Source organism: Ambystoma mexicanum, chromosome 8, assembly GCF_040938575.1.
Source record: "Ambystoma mexicanum isolate Mex_15411 chromosome 8, UKY_AmexF1_1, whole genome shotgun sequence".
Lineage (NCBI taxonomy): Eukaryota > Metazoa > Chordata > Amphibia > Caudata > Ambystomatidae > Ambystoma > Ambystoma mexicanum.
In genome coordinates this window covers 639,200,694-639,219,982 of record NC_090929.1, presented here as the reverse complement: position 1 = coordinate 639,219,982, position 19,289 = coordinate 639,200,694, and the positions used below count along the sequence as shown (strand labels likewise).

General features: G+C 45.8%; 1 protein-coding gene across 1 annotated transcript in view; it reads left to right on the top strand.

Annotated features, from left to right (window-relative positions):
* The window catches only part of LOC138472262 (ATP-dependent RNA helicase DDX19B), an 857,647-nt gene that overhangs the window by 45,486 nt on the left and 792,872 nt on the right, over nucleotides 1–19,289 (top strand). Inside the window, exons 2-3 of the mRNA XM_069610370.1 lie at nucleotides 3,228–3,284; nucleotides 3,504–3,582. Coding sequence (XP_069466471.1) covers nucleotides 3,228–3,284; nucleotides 3,504–3,582 — 136 coding nt within the window. The remainder of the gene's footprint in view (nucleotides 1–3,227; nucleotides 3,285–3,503; nucleotides 3,583–19,289) is intronic.

Below are 19,289 nucleotides of genomic sequence, written 5' to 3'. Positions count from 1 at the left end.
AGGACGCGTTAGTTTCCGATAACTATGAGCAAAAGCCCAGTGGAATGCAGCCGAAGGCTGTGCTCCACTGTAAAGTCAGGTTTGGGTACATAAACAAATGCAAAATGTTTCCATGGACTATGGCGGAAACGTTGCTTCTAGAGAAATATTTCCAACACTGTGGGTTCTCATACAAACTTTGTGGCTGACACCCAAATCTTCTCCTGAACTCTCCTCTGAATCTCTCTCTCAAAATTTCAAACTGTCTCTGCCATTAAATATTGGATGGCTTCACGCTCTGTGTATCGAAACAGAGGTGCTCTTCTTCCCTGCCAAATGTTCTCTTATCTTTTCTCTGCCTATCCCGTTCCCACCTGACACTCTCTCCTACTCCTCAGCTAGAAACCTTGGTGTCGTCTATGACCCTCCTTTCACCTTCTCTGCTTAGTTCTCAAACTGCAACAGCAGCTGGGCTCAACCTCCTAAATGTTAGGAAATTCAGGCACATCTTCCCTTTCAACACCGCCAAGCACCTCTTAACCACTCTTAACTTGACTACTGTGCTAGCATCCTCTTTTGTCTCCCCAACTATTTTCTTTTCTCTCGACAAGATCAGTAACTTCGCTAACCGGACTCTTAACTCCGTCACTTCACACCCACTTCCTCGTACCATCATCAGGCTGGATGGCTGACAATGCAACTGAGGGCCAGATTTAAATTTCTTCTGGTTCACAAATCCATCCATGGTAAGACACCACTGTGTATCTCCTATATCCAACTCTACAAGCCTTCTCTGAATCACTGCTCCACCTCCTCTACTACCCTTGTGGCTCCTCGCTCTCCCTGTGCTGCGTTGCGCTTCTTTTTCTCCATCTTCTACCAGACATCCAAGAAACGGACCACACAGATTTGTTCAAAACCAAACTAAAAACCTACTTCCTCGCCTCCGAGTTATTCTCATCTGCCTTCGAGCAAATATTTTTCCCTTGCCTCTAACCTCACTGTCACTCTGTCTCCACTCTAGCACTTAATCCATCATGGTCACATTCCGAGCACAGCTCGCTGTAACGCCTACCTGCCCTTAAACATGTCTGTTGGTTTTCCTTAATCTATGTATGTTCACTTATGTTTTGTCCCCGGTGACTGTTCCATTTACTCCCCTCCACAGCCGAGTCAGAATGTCCCTCAAACTCGCCCCATTGTAAGAAGCTCACAGCTTCCTGTCCAGTCTGATTTCTTGTCTATTGTGAGTTCTTTTGTGATCAAAAGAGCATTGTTCCTCTGTGTATGAATGCATTTAAATAAAAATAAATAAGCCAGCGGCAGCACATTTACATGAACAAAAATATTGTGTAATTTTTGCCACCTGAATAATCAACTCACTGCTAATTAGCTGTGATCTAGATCCCTCTTGTGTGGTCTTGCCGCTCCAGACCAAACCTACATTCAACCTTTATTCACTTAGCGAATGCCACTTCTCCTAGTATCAATACCCCCCACTGAAAGTTGTTTGCATTGATACGAATTTTACCAGTCATGCTGGTGCCTTCCAAAGATCAGATTTCAGTCCAATGCATTTTCATGGGCCACTGAAGTTAAACCATCATTTCCTTGTTTAAGGAGTCTGATTGCAATTTTGAAAGATGGAGACCTTCGACAATCTTACCCACTGTGGCAATATTCTTCAACCACCATGCAATCCGCACACAGTTACCGGAGCAATGCAGCAGAGTCACCAACGCACACTTAATAGCGCGGAACGCAATACTCGTATACACAATAGTTCAAAGTGAGCATTTTGAATCTCCAAAAATCCTATGCAGAGTTTACCTACTAGCTACTTGCCCTGGGGACAATGTTTATGAAATATTCTTGTCCCAGACAGCAAAGAAAAGCAATTCAACCCCCTGCACCCCACACCCCACACCCCACCCCCAGCCACAAAGCGAGCACTAGTAAATCTTGTCACCTGTCATCTTCTCTTGGGTCGAGTATGTAAACTAATGAACTCCACCTGCAGGTCTAGTGTGATTTTAAAGAATTTGTGAGGCCCAGGCAACAAACAGGACTAGGACCACTAAGGAGGAGGGAGCCACTGAAGATAACCTACGCTGAGAAAATCATTGAGCAGCAGGAGTGGTGACCCAGATAATGGGTTGGTCAGGATCGGCAGCAAGGCAGCAGATGCAAGAGGTAACCCAGTGTCCCACCAAATGCTGGGTCGATGAGGGGTCCTGGACTTCAGTCCAGTGCAACTCATGAAGACTGGCAGGCTTCAGGAGAGCATCAGCGGCTGCTGGCATAGTTTCAACATAAAATTGATGTGTAAAGTAGAGGTTCCTCAAAGGTATTTTTCCAGGATAAAGATGTCCGTCATAGGACAATGCATAGTCAGGACAGCAGTGCACAGAATCCTTGGAGGCAGTCCATCAGTCTTCCGAGTAACTTCCAGCATACATCTTTGGAATGTCAGTGTCTCCCTAGTTATCCACACTCACATGAGCTGGGCTGGGCTGGGCAAACCAATCCACAGCCATCAGTCGTTCAAAGATTTTGCAGCCATCCAAACACCCCACTGCAGCAACCACTGATATAGATTGGGATATTTGGTAGACCATTCTATTCAGTCTGGGGTGGAAATCCAATCGAACTGAGTGGCCTTTATCAGGTTTTAGTGTTCTGTAGACAAATCTACAGTTTGTGTTCCTTGTGGCCCAAACCAAGGAAAGGCAACAAGTTCTGGTCGGACTGCTGGACTTTCAAAATGCATTATTACCCAAATGCCACCATACTTGGTATTTGGCTACTAAAATAGTAAGAACCTCAAATTGATTTCTGCTCTTGGCATGCACCATCTTTGGGGACAGTTTGGGTACATGATTTGCTATTTTATCTTGCATAGGATTATATGTATGCACATCCTGAAAATGTTTACATGTATCAGTTATATTTGCTGAAGGCTCTTTGTATAGTATTTTTCAGACTTAAAATGAAATGGCAGGGTACACGTTTTATGCTCTAATGGGCAGGGGGTGCCCTTGCCCCTAAGCCTTTCTCACTTTCTGAGTTATGTCATTTTTGTTGTTGTTGATACTTCTACAGTTTGAGTCTATATAATATCTGAGTACTTGTTATCCGCATGTTTTATGTGATCCTTTCACGGTTTGCAAATATCTAATTGTAACACACAAATATCTATTTGTAATACACACTTGATGTTTTGCATTTTTATTTTTTTTCCTTTTTAGCTTGGGAACCTGCAACTGAGCGATGAGCAACCGAAGCCTGCTGAGAGCTCGGCGCAGGTAAGAACCAGCATATCACCTGTCATTTAAGGATTTGGAAGCTGGCCATGCTCCAGCCCTTATCCAACAAACCGCTCCGGACTATCTAATCTTCTGGCATTAGGGTGTTACAATTGGTTTGATCTGGGTGTCCAGAAAGTGGGTTTGGCAGGGTTGAAGGGGGAGGTTTCTTTCAATTTTTTTAGGAAGCCGACTTAATGCAGATTTCTTTATTTATAGCCTGTGCTACGAGCCCCTGAGCCTCCAGAGGAAAAAGAGGAAGATCTACCGAAGCTGGAACGAAATCCAGACATAAATGGTAAATTTTGTGAACCTTCTACATTTAGGGCTAATGTTCTCCTGGAGATGGTTGTATCAAATGTAGTAATTACAGCGAGGTATATTTAGGTTTTCAGTGATATTAAAGCCTGGGGGCATAAAGCATGCAGGAAACCTGACTGTTCTAGATCTTACTCAACTAGTAGTGAAACATTAAACGTACTGAAGTCAGAGCCTGGTAATGGAAAGCAAAGTAATGGAAGAATGATGCTTACCTGATTCTCTTTATGGAATGTGTTATGTTGCAATGGTTTTGTACTGCACTGAATCACCACTGTAGTTTCAAAATACTGAATCCTTGTCCAAGGTGTATCGTAACTGTCTGGAGGGGGGGGGTGGGCGCGCGTCACTAGGCTTGATGGGGCTACAAAGGACCAATCCTTCACTGAGTTCCGATGTGCCTAGCAACCGAGTGCACTCAAAACATTCACTTTCAATTATGCATTTATATATGTTCTGTACTGGTGGATTATGCTGATACCTCAATCAGAGTTGTTTGGGTTACCATAGGAAAACCTTTGAAAGTCTGAAGCTAAGCCTCTGCACTATGGACTAGAGTGAAACTCTGGAATGGGATTTCTATTCTGTTCACATAGTACAGAAATAACTAGCATTTTAGGCTTTACCAACAATTATTTTTGATGCAATTGGGAAATGTATACATGTGACTACTTGTCATGCACCTATGAACTTGGGCAACTTGAACAGTGAAAACCGTCATAGCATACGTGTTAGTAGGGAGGGCGGGGTCCATTACTCTTTGCTGAGGGGTATTGGAAGAGTTATCCTTAACAAAATTAGGTGCCAAGTTACTTGCCATTGGCAGCATCTGAGCTCTCGAGCATTACTCTTAGGAGGGGTATAGGTATCTCCCAAAGTACAATTAGGCACATGCATGGACCCCAAAGAATATGTATACTATAGTAAGGCATACATAAAAATCGCTGTGTATTGAAAACCCTTTATTGTAGACCCATTTGAACAGGTAAGTTATAGGTGCGTTCTAAGTGAAAAATTGTAGATGTTAAACAATTGGGTAAATACTTCCATAGGTGCAATACTTAACACACCAGAACCCAATAGAAATATTTGACTGCAATCTTATACAGCTTAGCTATTAGGCAATGTTCAAGGCTGAACTGCTGTACACTTTACCTAAAAGTTTACCGGTCAAGTGGCACAGAGTAGAGCACTCGCTTTGACATCTGTGCAGAGCCTGGTAACTCTGGTTCGAATCCCGGCAGGTCCAAACTCAGCCTTTCATCCTTCCGAGGTCGATAAATGAGCACCACACACCGCAGGTAATGAGCAGCGTTCAGATAGCTGAGGGTTCGTAGTGCTATATAAATGTGAAATTATTATTATTTTCATTATTTTATTATAAAAGGATACCAGGGGTTCTGTATCCATTTAAGAATATTACAAATAGTCCAAGAAACTCAAGAGCACTAGTGCCGTACAAGGAAAACATTCAGTTTGGTAAATGCCTGTTTTAGTCATTGTTTAGGAATGTATAAAGCTTGCTAAACTGCTCATGCCTGGGCCAAGGGGATGAAGCCAATAAGCGTGCCACAGTTCTTTAATGAAGTAAGGAAAATACAATTTGCAGACCAAATAAGCAGCAAGGTGGGCTCCCAGTAGGCTTGGAAGTATGTACCTCCACAGAAAGATACAGTCCAAGTTTTGAGTATCTGGCCAGGGAGATCTGCTTGCGGAGCGAGCCTAAAGCTGCCAGGCATATAAAGTGGAGAGAGCAGGGGGGCAGAGAGGTGACCAACTGCTGATTCAGGATCTAAAGACCTAGGGAGGTTCAGGGGGTGGGGGGGGGGGGTTGGAGGGTTGGGAGCAGTGGGTAGAGTACTCTTAGTTCTGGCAGCTATGGATTCAGCCCAGTAATGGCAAATTCACAAGGCCAGTATTGGGTCTGGCTAGTCTTTGGTTTTCGGTCTGAGGCTAAGTCATTGTGACTTTACCACTAGAGTTGGATGACCGCATGAATAATTTGTACTACCCAACAAGGATCACAGATGGCTTATGAGCACCCAAAGAGTCAAACCAGGTAGCAAGAGGGTGTCCAACAATGAGACTGACGGAAGGTGCTTCATGAACGCCCATGAAGAGTAGAGCTGGAATAGCGGGTCAGCCACCTGAGTCTTAGCTCCACACAGCAGAGCGTCTGCCCTTTAGACTAGGGCGAAAAGGAATTCCAAGGAGCACCAGCCAGTGAGTAGGTGGACCATCAGGCACTGACTGACAATCCAGCAAGGACCGTTGGAAGAAGCAGTATAAAATCCCTGCAATAAACCACCAATGAGAAGCTGGAATCCAAAGAACAAGTGGGGCTGGACCAACTATTATGGTCTCCACATGGTCCTCACCAGCAGCCCATCCTCTTGGCAGTCTTGGGGTGAATTCGGGAACCGATCCGAGGAATGCACTTGGTCCCCAGTGGTATCATTCACTCATGGGCTGATTAAGCTATGCTCCCAACCCACAGGTATGCAACATTTAGCGTTTGGCAGCCAGCCAATCTGGGCTGGTCAGACAGGCATCCAAACTCTAACATACCTATACATTTGTGGATTAAGAATTCTGGAAGACCTTAAGCAAGTTAGAGTGGCTTAAACCCAAATCAAATATGCCTTTGCAAGAGAAGGATTATCTTTCCCTTGTGGTCCACTCAACGGTATCAGAATAAAACTGCTGGGGATGAAGGTAACATTTAGCAGGCATTTTGGGTCTAAGGTGTTTAACTAATACATTAAAAAGGACTACAGCCAAACAATGTATTGCTGCCGGTATTACCCAAATTGACCTTTTACAATTGACCTTTTGCACACTTGACCTGATTATAGTGGTCCTAATTGACCTTCTGCACAATTGACCTTTTATATTTGTTATTGTATATGTTTTGGATTATAAATAATATAAGGGATTGGGTGTGGGGTTGCAGGGGGTTTTGGATTGGGTGGAGGGTTGCGGGGGGTCCCCCCCTCCCCTGCATGTCCTATTTGACCTTCTAAATTAGGTCAATTGAGAAAAGGTCAATTAGTATACAACCATTGCTGCCACCTTGCCTGCACACTTCCAGGGTGATCAAATCAGCCTGTGACTAAAATGGAGCCACATATAAGAGTAGTAAGACATTGCATCAGAAAAGGGGTTGTAGTGATGAGAGTACTGAAGTGAAGTACCAAGAAATTGAAAAAAACATACAAGCCAGGAAAGTTTGAGACCCATGCAAAGGTAAGCCACACATAATTCTGGCCTAACCATAAGATCTAGAAATCTCAGTAACTCTGTAAACTTGTCTCTACTTGCTCTCTCTGCCTAGACTGAGCAGTTTAGGAAAGTGTGGGCCTGATTTAAATAAATATCCAGAACTAGTATAAAAAAACCTGTCGGCTGCTGAAGGAATTTACTACGCCGTGTTTACTGCGCCGGCCGAATGCGACTTCATTATTTTTCTTTTTACCCCATTTCTCAGAATATATATGTGGGGATGGGGTAAAGTAAATACTTAATGTTGGGGGGGTAGTATGGGGGGTTTGCAAACTGGGTCACAATCACACAGATCTGCTTCTGGACTATATTGGGGTATACAAAGTTTGTTAGCTGGCTTACAACTGCAAAATTGTTCCTCTTCCGAGTATGATCTGCCCAGGCTCCAAGTGTCATGGCCAGGATTCAGAACTCGCCTGTGCCTAGTTGTTCACTCTCCACCATTGATGGTTCGGATACTCTGCTGAAAGAGCTCTATGCATGCCTCTTTACACCCAGTGTGGCTGTGGCCGCCGTCAGGATGCATCAACCTGGAGGATGTTGCTTCTTCAGGAATTGGGATCAGTATGACAAAGTCTCTGGGAGATCGGGCACTATGGCGTACTGGAATGACATGATGGAGAATTCAGGCTTCCATACATAAACACCCAACAGGAGCCTATATAGTAGGATCTAAATTTCCTGAGAGTGAGAAACAGTCTAGATGTATGAATTTTGATTTGATCAGACGCCTGAGGAAGTATGTCCAGTCATTTCCAAATTGTTACCAAATACTGTCCATTAGGAGCCTGCTCATAAAATCTCCAGTACTTATTCACTAGAGTGTACTTCAGCCAGAATGAAACATGTTCAAATCGGAGCTTCTCTCCTGACTAACTAGAAGTCCAATGGTATTGGTTTTCCCATAAGGTCGCCGGTAGCGGCACACCATTTTTGTCCTATGGTGTTCACCCCCACACAGGCTTTTGAGAGTAGGTTGGTGACAGTTTTACTTTAGTGGTGGCTTCACGAGGGGTGCTAGCCATTTTACTGCATTGGTAGCCCAATGTACCTTTTTGATACATTTAAATCCTGCCTCTGCCATTTTTGTTTTTCAGGGCTTTGCTTTGTCTAGGTGACCACAAGGTAAGATGAAACTGATGTTCTGACCACATGGGCTTTTTTTGTGAGCCCACAAAGGCAGCCTCCTTAGCGGTCTTAACTGGTTAAGGTAATATAGATCCCATCATGGTCCCTCACTTTCTGTGGTGTTGGCTAAGGCTATGTGGCAGTCTTACTATCAAACCATTATTGTTGGTCATCTCACTCTTTGCTCCCACCAACTTTGAGTGATTGGCTGGCTTTTGAACAGCCTTTGTGCAAGGGTATTTATTGGCTTACATTCTTGGTTTATTACTGGGAGGTGGTAAAGTCTACTGACTTGCTGAAGGAGTGTCCCCTCCGGTTGCCCAATTTATCTTTTTATTTTTTTTGCCCTTTTTATAGTCCTCGCTTTAAATTACTTGCAGTGGTTTGCGCACATCCTGGTATGGGTTTTCTGACTCTAAAGGTCCAGTGCAGGCTTCCTGAATGCTCCTGGTGATGCCCCAAATCTGCTGTGTCGAGCCCTCTACTCTGGACCATTTTCTGGTTTTGTTTGTTTACTACCAGTATCATCTGCCTGGCTGTTGGTCGCTGCTGTAGTTCAGAAGGGTGCTGAAACTTCATCACTCGGCCAGATTGGCAGCTTGGGACGTCTGATTCATGTTTACCTGCTCCATTTTTTAGCTCTGCTGCATTCTAAGGATGTATCTAAATTCAACTATGCTACAGTCTATTACAATACTAGTACACACTACTTTATCTGAAATCTCTTCGACCTTGGCTCTCAGCTTTTACTATTCTGTCATTTGGGGAGGAGGGAAAACTGGTTTGCACAACTATTTGTTGGTGTGCTTAAGAACCTGAAGCTCTACACTCGAATCCAGCGCAGTGAGGTAAGCCCATATCTTCAAATGCAGCAGTCTGAAGTCTAGGCACATTGCTGTTTAATTGGTATGCAGTAATTCTTTTTTTTAAATGAAAAAAAGAGAAAAAAAATAAACTCTTTAAAGACCGCTTGGAGTGGTCTTTCTAATCGAATTGTTATGCCACTGGATTCACACGGAGGATGACGGGTGTGAAAGAGGCAAGAGGTGGATGACTCGGATAAGTGTGTTTGCATGCGTGTCAGATTATGTGCCTGTATGTGGGAGGAGGGGGGAATGTTGGTGGTGGGGAAGGAAGGGTCTGGGTATGGGTAACTACAAGTGTTTGCGTGCCTGTGTGAAAGTGTATGTGATGAGGGAGTTGAAGCAAATGCTTTGAATGGTGAAAGCTGGTGGCAGGGGATGGTGGGCTTCTCTGGGGTTGTAGAAGGGTTAAACCCCCCCCCCTGCCCTCTGAATGTGATTCAGCATTTTGAAGAAGGCTACACTAAATCTGCGAAATAAATTAGTCTTTTCAGCTTTCAAAATGTAGAATTATCACACAGAACCCTTCAGTTTAACTAAGGGTGTCTGTGTCCTAGCTCCTTAAAACAGTTTAGATGGCCTGTGCAGGACAGAGAAGCAAGGATTCTTCTGGGAGCATGGCGCATGGGTGGCTTGCAACCCGAAAGGGGAGAACAGGTCAAAGGAAGGGTGCGCTGCTCCATCCCCCCCCCCCATTCAGGTTGGAGAGTGGTCCGTTGTCCCCAGAGATTGGCAAAGGTTTTCAGAGATCTGAAGTCTCGAATTGCCATGCACGAGTGCCATCCAGTCCTCCATTCTTTCCTTTGAATTTGGTAAATTTTAGTTTTTCCTTTCCCATTTAAAGTTTATGAAAACATTTTCCAAGAGAAAACATGACTGGATAGCCTTCTCACACATGGCAAGAGGATACTTGAGAAGTTGAGCTTTGTCAGAGCAGTTTTAGAAAGATGCAGGCAGAGATTTCCTCACCGTAATCTTTAGCTTAGCTGTACCTGTGAATCAATTCCTTGTACAATTAATGTTGATGAACAAGAGAAGGTTGCAGGTTCATGAATTAAACTAGATTTTTGGAAGCTCAAAATCGCAAGTGTCCTTCTGAAAATGTGACAGCCACCCAGACACTGGAGCGCTGAGGGCTTTGAACATCATTTAGCATCCATTATGGTGCTGATTCCAAGCAGAATACAAACCCCTATTGACAAGACAAACATACCTGGTTTTAGATGTCTCATTAGGAGAACAGAAGTGCTCATGACAACATCCTAGGGGATGTTGTCATGAGTTCCGCAGTCGCAAGACATTATAGTGACAAAGCATAACATCTCTCAGATCAAATTCCAAGTGTTGGAAACAATTGAGTCACATGGTTCACATACAGACATTAAAAAGAGAAGGCAACAAAAAGAAGCGTATTGGATAGATCGCTTAGAAGCGCTATCCCCGCGAGGACTCCACAAAGAGTTCGATCTTAATTGTTTTTTATAAATCACTCTGATTATTTGTTCAGTGTAAATAACATTGCTGACGTGTTTGTTTGGTCAAAAGTACGAAGTAACATAATATATACAATACAAATGCTAGTCCTTAGCACCTATTAATCATAAGTGCAATGTCACCCTACAGCACCCCGGGATACATACCGTAACCTATTGATAAAATTGGGAAAATACTAATTAATCCAGCGTATATTTACAAACACACATGATTTAATATCAATTGAATTATGAATATATTGAACATATATACACACATGCTTAACATGTGAACACGTACAATACATTGATCTCATTACTGCATCACCACATGGGTCCAAACACATAAATCGCAGTAAGTAGTGCAATTCACTTATTTTGCCACCACCAATATGGGCGACACGTCAACATGCGTGCGGCCATATTGGTACCCAAACGTTACTATAGCAACGCTGTGAACCCGCGAACTGCTTTTCGCCGGAAGCAGTAGCAGAAGCACTAACCGGCTTCCTTGCACACAAAGGTAAGATAACATCAATACATAAGTATAATACTTAAGCTTATAACAGCACGATATGATTACACTGCAACTTGACTCTCTGACTGCCCAACAGTGCATTACGATCACTCTACACGGTATACTCTGTGTCAACCAAAATCACGGCAGACAGGTCAGTGAGAAAATGCACAGTCACGCTTTTTACTCTCTATATAGCTGTAGAAAGTTCACGAGCTGTATACGACCCTAATCACAATCGTGGGGAGTATTGCATGAATAGTATGATTTTAGTGAGCTCGATTGGAACAGAGCCAAATGTAAAGACAAGCTGGATGAAATATAACACTTAGCGCATGCTAAAAAGGCACGTTTGTTAAAAGGTAGCAGGACATGTGTTGAATTGGAGATTGATGTAGTCAATGTTCTTTTTCTCTTATCTTTTCTATTCATTGTTTAATGTTTGTTTGTACTTGTGGGCGCCCTGTTAGTGGAAAAACGTTTTTTTGATACAATTGTCATATGCATTTTGAAAATATGATTGGTGGCGTTACATTGAATTAATTGATTTAATAATTTATGAAACTAGTACTAATAACTCGGGCGCTGAAGGAAAACACCGAAATGCATTAGCCCGATGGGTTACTGTTTGCCACAGTCTCAATATTAGCCTATAAGACGAAACTGAATCTAAAATTTGGTATTTGAAAAATACACGTTTTGGACAATAAAATCACTTTGAAACAAGGATAACTGCGTATAAGTTGATATAGAAGCATCAAGAAATCGTCTAACCCATAGTGGGAAGTAAGGGTGTGCGGCCCACACCAAAGGCTAATTAGCCTAGGTCGGTCTTCTGCTCCAGTTCACTTTTAATGTGACCCACACGGTGGCACTTGACAGTGGGCTGCACCCCACTAAAGAACACTTAAGTAATGAAACAGTACTGAAAAAGAAACAGTATAACACAAGAAAAGAAATAAGCTGTGCACTCTCGCCCTTCTTCAACCTCCTAGGGGAACACAGCTTTGGCTCAGTTTGGGGTTTTAACAGGAGAGCACCACCAGGGTGTAGAATGCTATTCCTTATGTAATCTGTCACCAGCCAGTGGAGCTCACACTGCTTACTGAGCAGTGTTACTCACACAGGGTACAGGGCGCCTTTGGTGCACCCGAATCCTGAAAAGCTTACAGTATCTTCAGCCACATTAGTTGGATCGCTTGAGGCCTTAGCTCGGGATTCAACAGGGAAGAAGTCACAACTCCAATCTGGGGACAAAAATCAAAATGCTATGGGACCTCTTACAGAGGGGTGGGGGAGTTTGGGAATGCACAAAAGCATTAAAATATTACATTCTCCAGCATGGGGTCTGGCATGGATTCACACACATGCTCATTCCCCTTCGTCGGGCTGGGAATCCTCGGTAAGGAGAATCAGTTTCATTTCTGAACTGTCTTTCTCCTAACAACCAATCCCTGGCCTCTGGGTCATACTGCCCTCTACCTAAGCCCTTCCTCTGGCAGCCGCCATCTGATTTTTTTACTGCACGTTCAAGTGTTGGGAGTCCTCGTGCTTAGTTCTCGAGTTTTTACTGCGTTTTGTGCTTTTTGGAATGGTTTTACTCTCGATTTTTCAGTCAATCGAGGCCTGCGCTCCATCAATATACTGTCCGATTAACAGGGACCAGTTTGTCAGATTCTTCAGCGACCCTAAAGGGCGAATTTCTTCGTGGACGATTCCAGAAGTTTATTCAAAGCCTACACCGCGTGGACATGTTGAAGAGACAAGATTTGTTCTGTCTGTGGCTTGCAGAATTTCTTCACGGACGACAAGCATTCCAAGTGCCTCTACTGCCGGTACCCTGACCCAACGCACATGGAGGACTGTGTTTTGTCAGGAGATGGTGCCCCTCGTGCAGGCCACCATGGTGGAACCACAGGACGCACCCCAGCAAGAGTATCCCTGCCTGCCAGGAAGGAGTCCTCTTTTCAGCCCATAGCGTAGACACCAGAGAAGATGCCAGTCCTCTCACCAAAACCGACCCCCTGGTCACAGAGAAGGGGGGGGGGGCAGGTAGTCCTCCAGGGCAAAGATCGCCTCGGAGGAGCTTACCTGCCTCCAGACCACCCAGGAGGAGCGGTGAGTCGAGTAGGTCCTACAGGAAGGCTTCTGATGAGGGTGACAGACGAGCAGCAGGGTGTTGGATCCCTGGGTGACCAGCCCATGCCGCAGTCACCCGCTCCACCTTCACCTCCGTCGCCTCAGCGGCCACCTGGAGATATCTCGGCGCACATACTCTGTTTTGCATACTCTACACTAGGAGATCCACACAAGGATGCCTGTTGCATTGGTGGCCCCCTTGCCACCCTTCGCCTCCTCTTTCTCCTCCCCCCCCACTGAGGGATGATACGGATCCAGACATGGTATGAATGCAGATTGCGGGGGGTAAGAACATCCCGTCTCCACCGCCCAGATCTTCGCCACCTACACGAGAGGCTCGTTTCACACCATCTACAGGGCTTCAGAGCTCTTCCGTATGTTCCTGAGGAGAAGAAAAGGGGATTTCCTATACCAGCGCCGCAAGGCCAAGAGGAAGACCGTCCTTTTGGCCCCACTCTTGGATGACCTTTGGGACGAGGGGTTTGCCCTCATGAAGAACCTTTCCACGGCCCTGGCAAAGAGGGACTGTTATGAGAAGTACAGGGTGCCGGACTCTGGGCCGAAGTGCTTGCGAACCCAACCGTCACTGGACTCTGTGGTATCAGTAGCAGCCAAGTCGTCTTCGGGCTCCTCTTTGGCGGCTTCCGTCCCTCCACCCCCTCTGGACTGAGAAGTTGGATGACATGGGATGAGTTATCACATCAGCGGCAACTACCATCGGTCGCCAAGTGGCTCACCATTGTGGTGCCTTACGACCGGAAGCTGTGGTCACTCCCTTCTTGAACTTCCTTCCCGACAACAAGAGGTCAGGGGCTTTGGAGATTCTGCAGGAAGGCGAAGTGGCGTCGGATCACGGTGGCCACGGACATAGCCAACACAGGGTTCAGTCAAATGGGCAACAGAATTTGCCTTCATCAGCGGTGATGCCGTAGGGCCACCAATTTTCACCAGGACGTTCAGTCGAGGGTGTTGGACAATTTGTTCGGGAAGCCGTAGATGAGTCTCTTCAAGCCATCAAGATGGACACGGAGACGGCTCGTGCCTTGGGCATGCTTAAACAGCGACAGCCGTCCTTTCGGACCTCTGGCAGCAAATCCCAAGGATTCTCGAAAGGTTTCAGTGGGGGTGCCTCGTCTTATCACCAACCCTCCTGCTCTTCGGCCCAGGAGAACAACCACGGCTCTGCCAAGTCTGGAGGACATCGTCCCCAGGGTTCCCAAGGTGGTGCTTCGCAGTCCAAGCAGGATTGAACCGGCCATGGCATCGGGACCCCACCTGTGCACCCGTATGGGAGGCTGGCTGGCGAACTAGCGTGTGGATGACATTTCCACCAATCGATGGATGGTGGATTCTCTCGCTCACGGTCGCACCCTGGAATTTCAACTGTAGTGTTCCCGAATACCACTAGTGGCCCCGCAGGAAAGCCGCATCCCTCAGCTGCTGCTGGAGGTGCGCGCCATGCTAAGAAAAGGCATGATGGAGCTTGTCCCAGAGACTTTGGGGCTCTGGAGTGTACTCTCATTTCTTCCTCGTAAAAAAGACCAGTGGCTGGAGGCCCATCCTAGACCGTCATCATTAAATACATCAGGTCCCAAAAGTTCTGGATGGTGACTTCAGCACGTGCTTGGACTGCTGGAAGAAGGACTTTCTGTCGTCACTGGACTTGGAGGATGCTTACTTCCTAATCCACAAGGGGCTTCGCAAGTTTCTGCGCTTTGTGGTTCTTTGGCAGCATAACCAATTCAAGGCCCTTCCCTTCGGATTGAAGTCGGCGCCAAGGGTTTTCACCAAGTGCCTGCCTGGCACTGGTGGTGGTGCAGCTGGTCTACAAGGGATCCACGTCTACCCTTACTTGGATGACTGGCTCATTCGGACCTGCTCAAAGGACATCGCTGTTGACCACACGGCAAGGACCGTCCGCCTTCTGATGGATCTGGGGTTCTCGGTGACCTATGCAAAGTCCTGCTTGACTCCATCGCAGGACACCTTGTTCCTGGCGTTGCCATCGGAGGAGAGGATAGCGGCCATCTTGGGCAAGATACAACAGCTGATGGCCATGAAGATTGCAAGGGTGAGGTCCAAGTCTCTGCTAGGCATGTGCAGGCTATGGATTTATCCACTACAGGAGTTCCTGGACACCCGTTCGGGAAGTTTCAAGGACAAGATCACACTCGCCTATTGTTGCAGATTTGCAGACCCCACCGCACCAGGAGACAGTCACGATGGATACCTCGCTGGAAGGATGGGGAGCCCACACCGGAAGTTTTCATGCAAGAGGCATGTGGCTGTCGGAGGAGGAGACGTTGCACATCAACGTGCTGGAGCTGCGAGCAGTGTTTTGGGCCCCCAAGTCCTTCCTTCTGTCCCTCAAGGGCAGGGTGGTGCAGGGTCTTCACGGACAAAAGCACCACCATGTTTTACATCAGGAAGCAGGTGGGCATCCGATCCCCCAGCACTCTCCCAAGAGGCGCAGGACCTATGGCACTGGACCGTAGCCCAGGGGATGTTCCTCATCCCTTTTCATCTGGTAGTGGAGAACACTGTCGCTGACCCTCTCAGCAGGGAGCTGCGCTCTTGCCACGAGTGGGAACTTCGGCAGGATCAAGTGGATCTCCTGTTCTGCAGGTGGGGCAATCCCCCAGACTGATTTGTTTGCGATGGTGATGAACACCAAGTGCCGGAGGTTCGCCAGCAGGTTTCCCCGGCCAGGAAGCATTTAGGAGACATTCTCATTCCCTTGGGATGGCCTGTTTCTGTATGCGTTCCCTCCACTGCTGTTGCTTCTTCGACTCTCAATCAACTCAGTCTTGTTGCAGGATGTTCCTCGTTGCACTGGTGTGGTCGAGGCAGATAAGGTACCCAGACCATCTCAGCATGTCAACGTCCCTCCAGTTGATCTTCCAATGGTCGCAGATCTTCCCGCCAGGGAAGGAGGAGCTTTTTGCACCACGACACTGGATTGCTGAACCTGAAGCCTTGGCTCCTGCAGCATTAGAGTTCGGGGGTTACGATATCCCAGCAGACTGCAAGGAAGTGCTTGCCAAGGCCAGAGCATCGTCCACTCTAAAATGCTATGGACCTAAATGGAAGATGTTCACCGTTTGGTGCCGTGCACTGAAGATCCACCCTCTACGAGTCACGGCTACGCAGGTACTGCCGTATTTGCGGTCGTTGGCTGCCAGATGAACCTTGGAGGTATGGGCCAGTCCTGCTTTGGCCATCTTCCGCTACACCACATCTCTGGGACAGTCATTTTGGTCACACCATTTGGTCGTCAAAGGACTGTTCTGTTCGTTCCCACCGGTGAGGGCTCTGACCCCGACATGGGAATTCAATGTGGTTCTGACTAGGCTCATTGGTCTGCTGTTCGAGCCTATGCATTCAGCGCTGCTGAAATTTTTGTCAAACTCCTTTTCTTGTGGCCATCACATCCGAGATCCAGCCCCTCTCATGTAAACCACCTTACTTGACATTCCACGAGACGAGGATCGTGCTACGGACTCAGCCCTCTTCATGCCCAAGGTACCGTTGGACTTTCATCTAAACAAGCCCTTGGTGTTACTGTGGTGCATTTTTTTTTTTTTTTTTGTAATTTTTCTTTTTTTTTTCCCCCCCCCTCTCCCAAATGCCCCCGACTCCTTTTTTCGCTGGTTGAGAGTACTTTGCACTCGCTGGATGTGGCTATAGCGCTGCAGTTCGATGTGGACAGCACAATGAGTTTCCGGAAGATGTCGTGATCTTTTGGCCCTGTGAATCATGGGAAGGCCCTCGGCAAAGGCTTCCATTTCCAGGTGGCTCTCTGGCTGCATCACTCATTGTCACCGGTTGGCAAACAGACCATTGCCTGGCCGTCCGAGCCCATGCGACCAGAGAGCGATCACTGCAACTAAGGCGTTCCGTCTGGTGTGCCCCTGCTGGACATCTGCTGGGCTGCTCTACGTGGAGGTCAACGCACTCCTTCACGAAGGTCTACTGTGTCGTCATGGATTCCAGGGAGGAGTCCAGAGTTGGCCAAGCAGTGCTGCGTCACCTGTTTGCTTGAAGGTCAGCCTGGTGAGGAGGTAAGAGATGCTTATGTTGAGCCTTTGCCACCTCCTGTCATTGTGCATGTGTGTACTGCTATGTATTCTTTTTTCATGAGCATGTGAATCCATGCCAGACCCCATACTGGAGAAGGAACAAGTTAGTTACCTGTAACTGTTCTCCAGCATGGGTCTGGCATGGATTCACATGCAAACCCTCCTGCCTTCCCCGCTGCGGCTATGCTCTTGGTCCTACTGCCACTTCATGTGCTACCAAATCTGAAGATGGCTGCCAGAGGAGTGGCTTGGGTAGATGGCAGCCATTGGCTGAGGGCAGTTTGACCCAGAGGTTAGTGATTGGTTGTTAGGAGAAAGACAGTTTATTGGAATTTATTATTTTTTTTAATTTTTTTTATATATATTTTTTTGAAGATCCCAGCCTGATGGGGAATATTCATGAGCATGTGAATCCATGCCAGACCCATGCTGGAGAACAACAGTTACAGGTAAGTAACTTGTTCCTTCTCTCCTTACTAAAGTAGTGCCCAGTTATGAATTTAAAGTGGTTCTGCATTGGGTCAACTGCCCTCTAAGCCAATGCAGAAGAAATCTTTTAAAGTTACCTTTTTTAGAGTTGGATTTAAAAAAAAAAAAAATGAAAGCTGCTTTTAATTGCCATTATTTTTAGTTGGTAAGCTTTTTCAGTGCATGAGCTCTTTTTATTGATGCAGAGGAAACCAGGTGTTGAGAACTTGTGCTTGCAGCTTTCTTAAAAGTACCACAATCAATTGCATAGATTAATCTTGCCAGGTTAGTATGACTGCTCTTCGAATGGCTTGCCCTCCCATGTATTCCTCATCTTTTTGCTAGCTCCAATATCCAGCTTCATTGCTTCAGAAAACAATTTCAGCAGAGGGTGTGATGTGTCAACTCGCTACCCCTCGGGTGGCCTCTATCTCGAGTATGAACTCATCAAAGCTATATATATATATATATATATATATATATATATATATATATATATATATATATATATATATATATATATATATATATATATATATATATATATATATATATATATATATATATATATATATATATATATATATATATATATATATATATATATATATATATATATATATATATATATATATATATATATATATATATACCTGTGCAGCGCCCGTTGGCTTCAGGTCAATTTTTCTGAGTAAGCTTTCGCTTCGTGAACTACGGCGCGCTTCAGAAATTTCTTCGAGAAATATCAGAACATGCCATTGTTTTCGACTCCGACAACCCCGAAGATCGGGTTTAAAAAGTGCCAAGACTATGATGTCGCTAGATACACATAGAGGATGCTTGTGGTGTCTCAGTGTGGAGCACAAGACCTCGGCCTGTTCAAAGTGGTCATTAATGGCCTGCAAGAGGCATCGGCATGCTAATCTGATTCAGGCTTTCCAAATTCCATTTATGGTGAAGTGTCCACTCCACTGGCTGCCTAAATTGTCATGCAGGTCCCTCAACCTGGATTCTTCTGATTTGAAACAATCGGGGACATTTGGTGTGACATACTGCAACCCAAAGGGCGCATCATCACACCGCTCACTGTCCTTTGACTTATGGCTCAAAGGATTCCTTAATGACTTTTCATAATGACTAGGTCTGGGCAGCTCTCGGTCGGAATTTGGCTTTGGTCCTGGCCTCGAGCCCTTTCCTTACCGGCTTCAGAAGGCGTGGTAGGAGCATGGCATACTTGCTTCAAGGGTTTCTGTCTCACAAAAATTGAACATTTCCTGCCAGAAGGATTCCCATTGAGCCGGAATAGAGGCCTTAGTGGGACAAGATAAAGTACTCTCTGGAGGAGTCAGACGAGTATGTCTAAGTAGGTGATTTGTGATGCCTTTTCTTCGATTTCCTTAACAACGAAGAATGGTTGGAGCAAGATGCAACGGGGTAGTCAAAGGGGATTTGTTAGGGAGTCTACCTACTGCCAATTTCCCTTTACACTCCTTTAGAGCTTTTCTGGTCATCGACTGACTTTTTTTTTTTTTCTCTTTTTTTTACAGCAAGGCTGACGAAAGCCTTGAGCAGCTACAGACCGCGAAGGCAGCAGCCAAGTCTTTAGGTGCTGCTAGTAGGCGGCCTCAGCCCTTTCACTCTAGTGGAAGATCTTGCAGAGGTAGATCTTTTCGCTATTACTCCTCAATTGGAAGAGCGAGAGAAATGACTGGTCAAAGAGGCCAAATAAGATTCCCTCG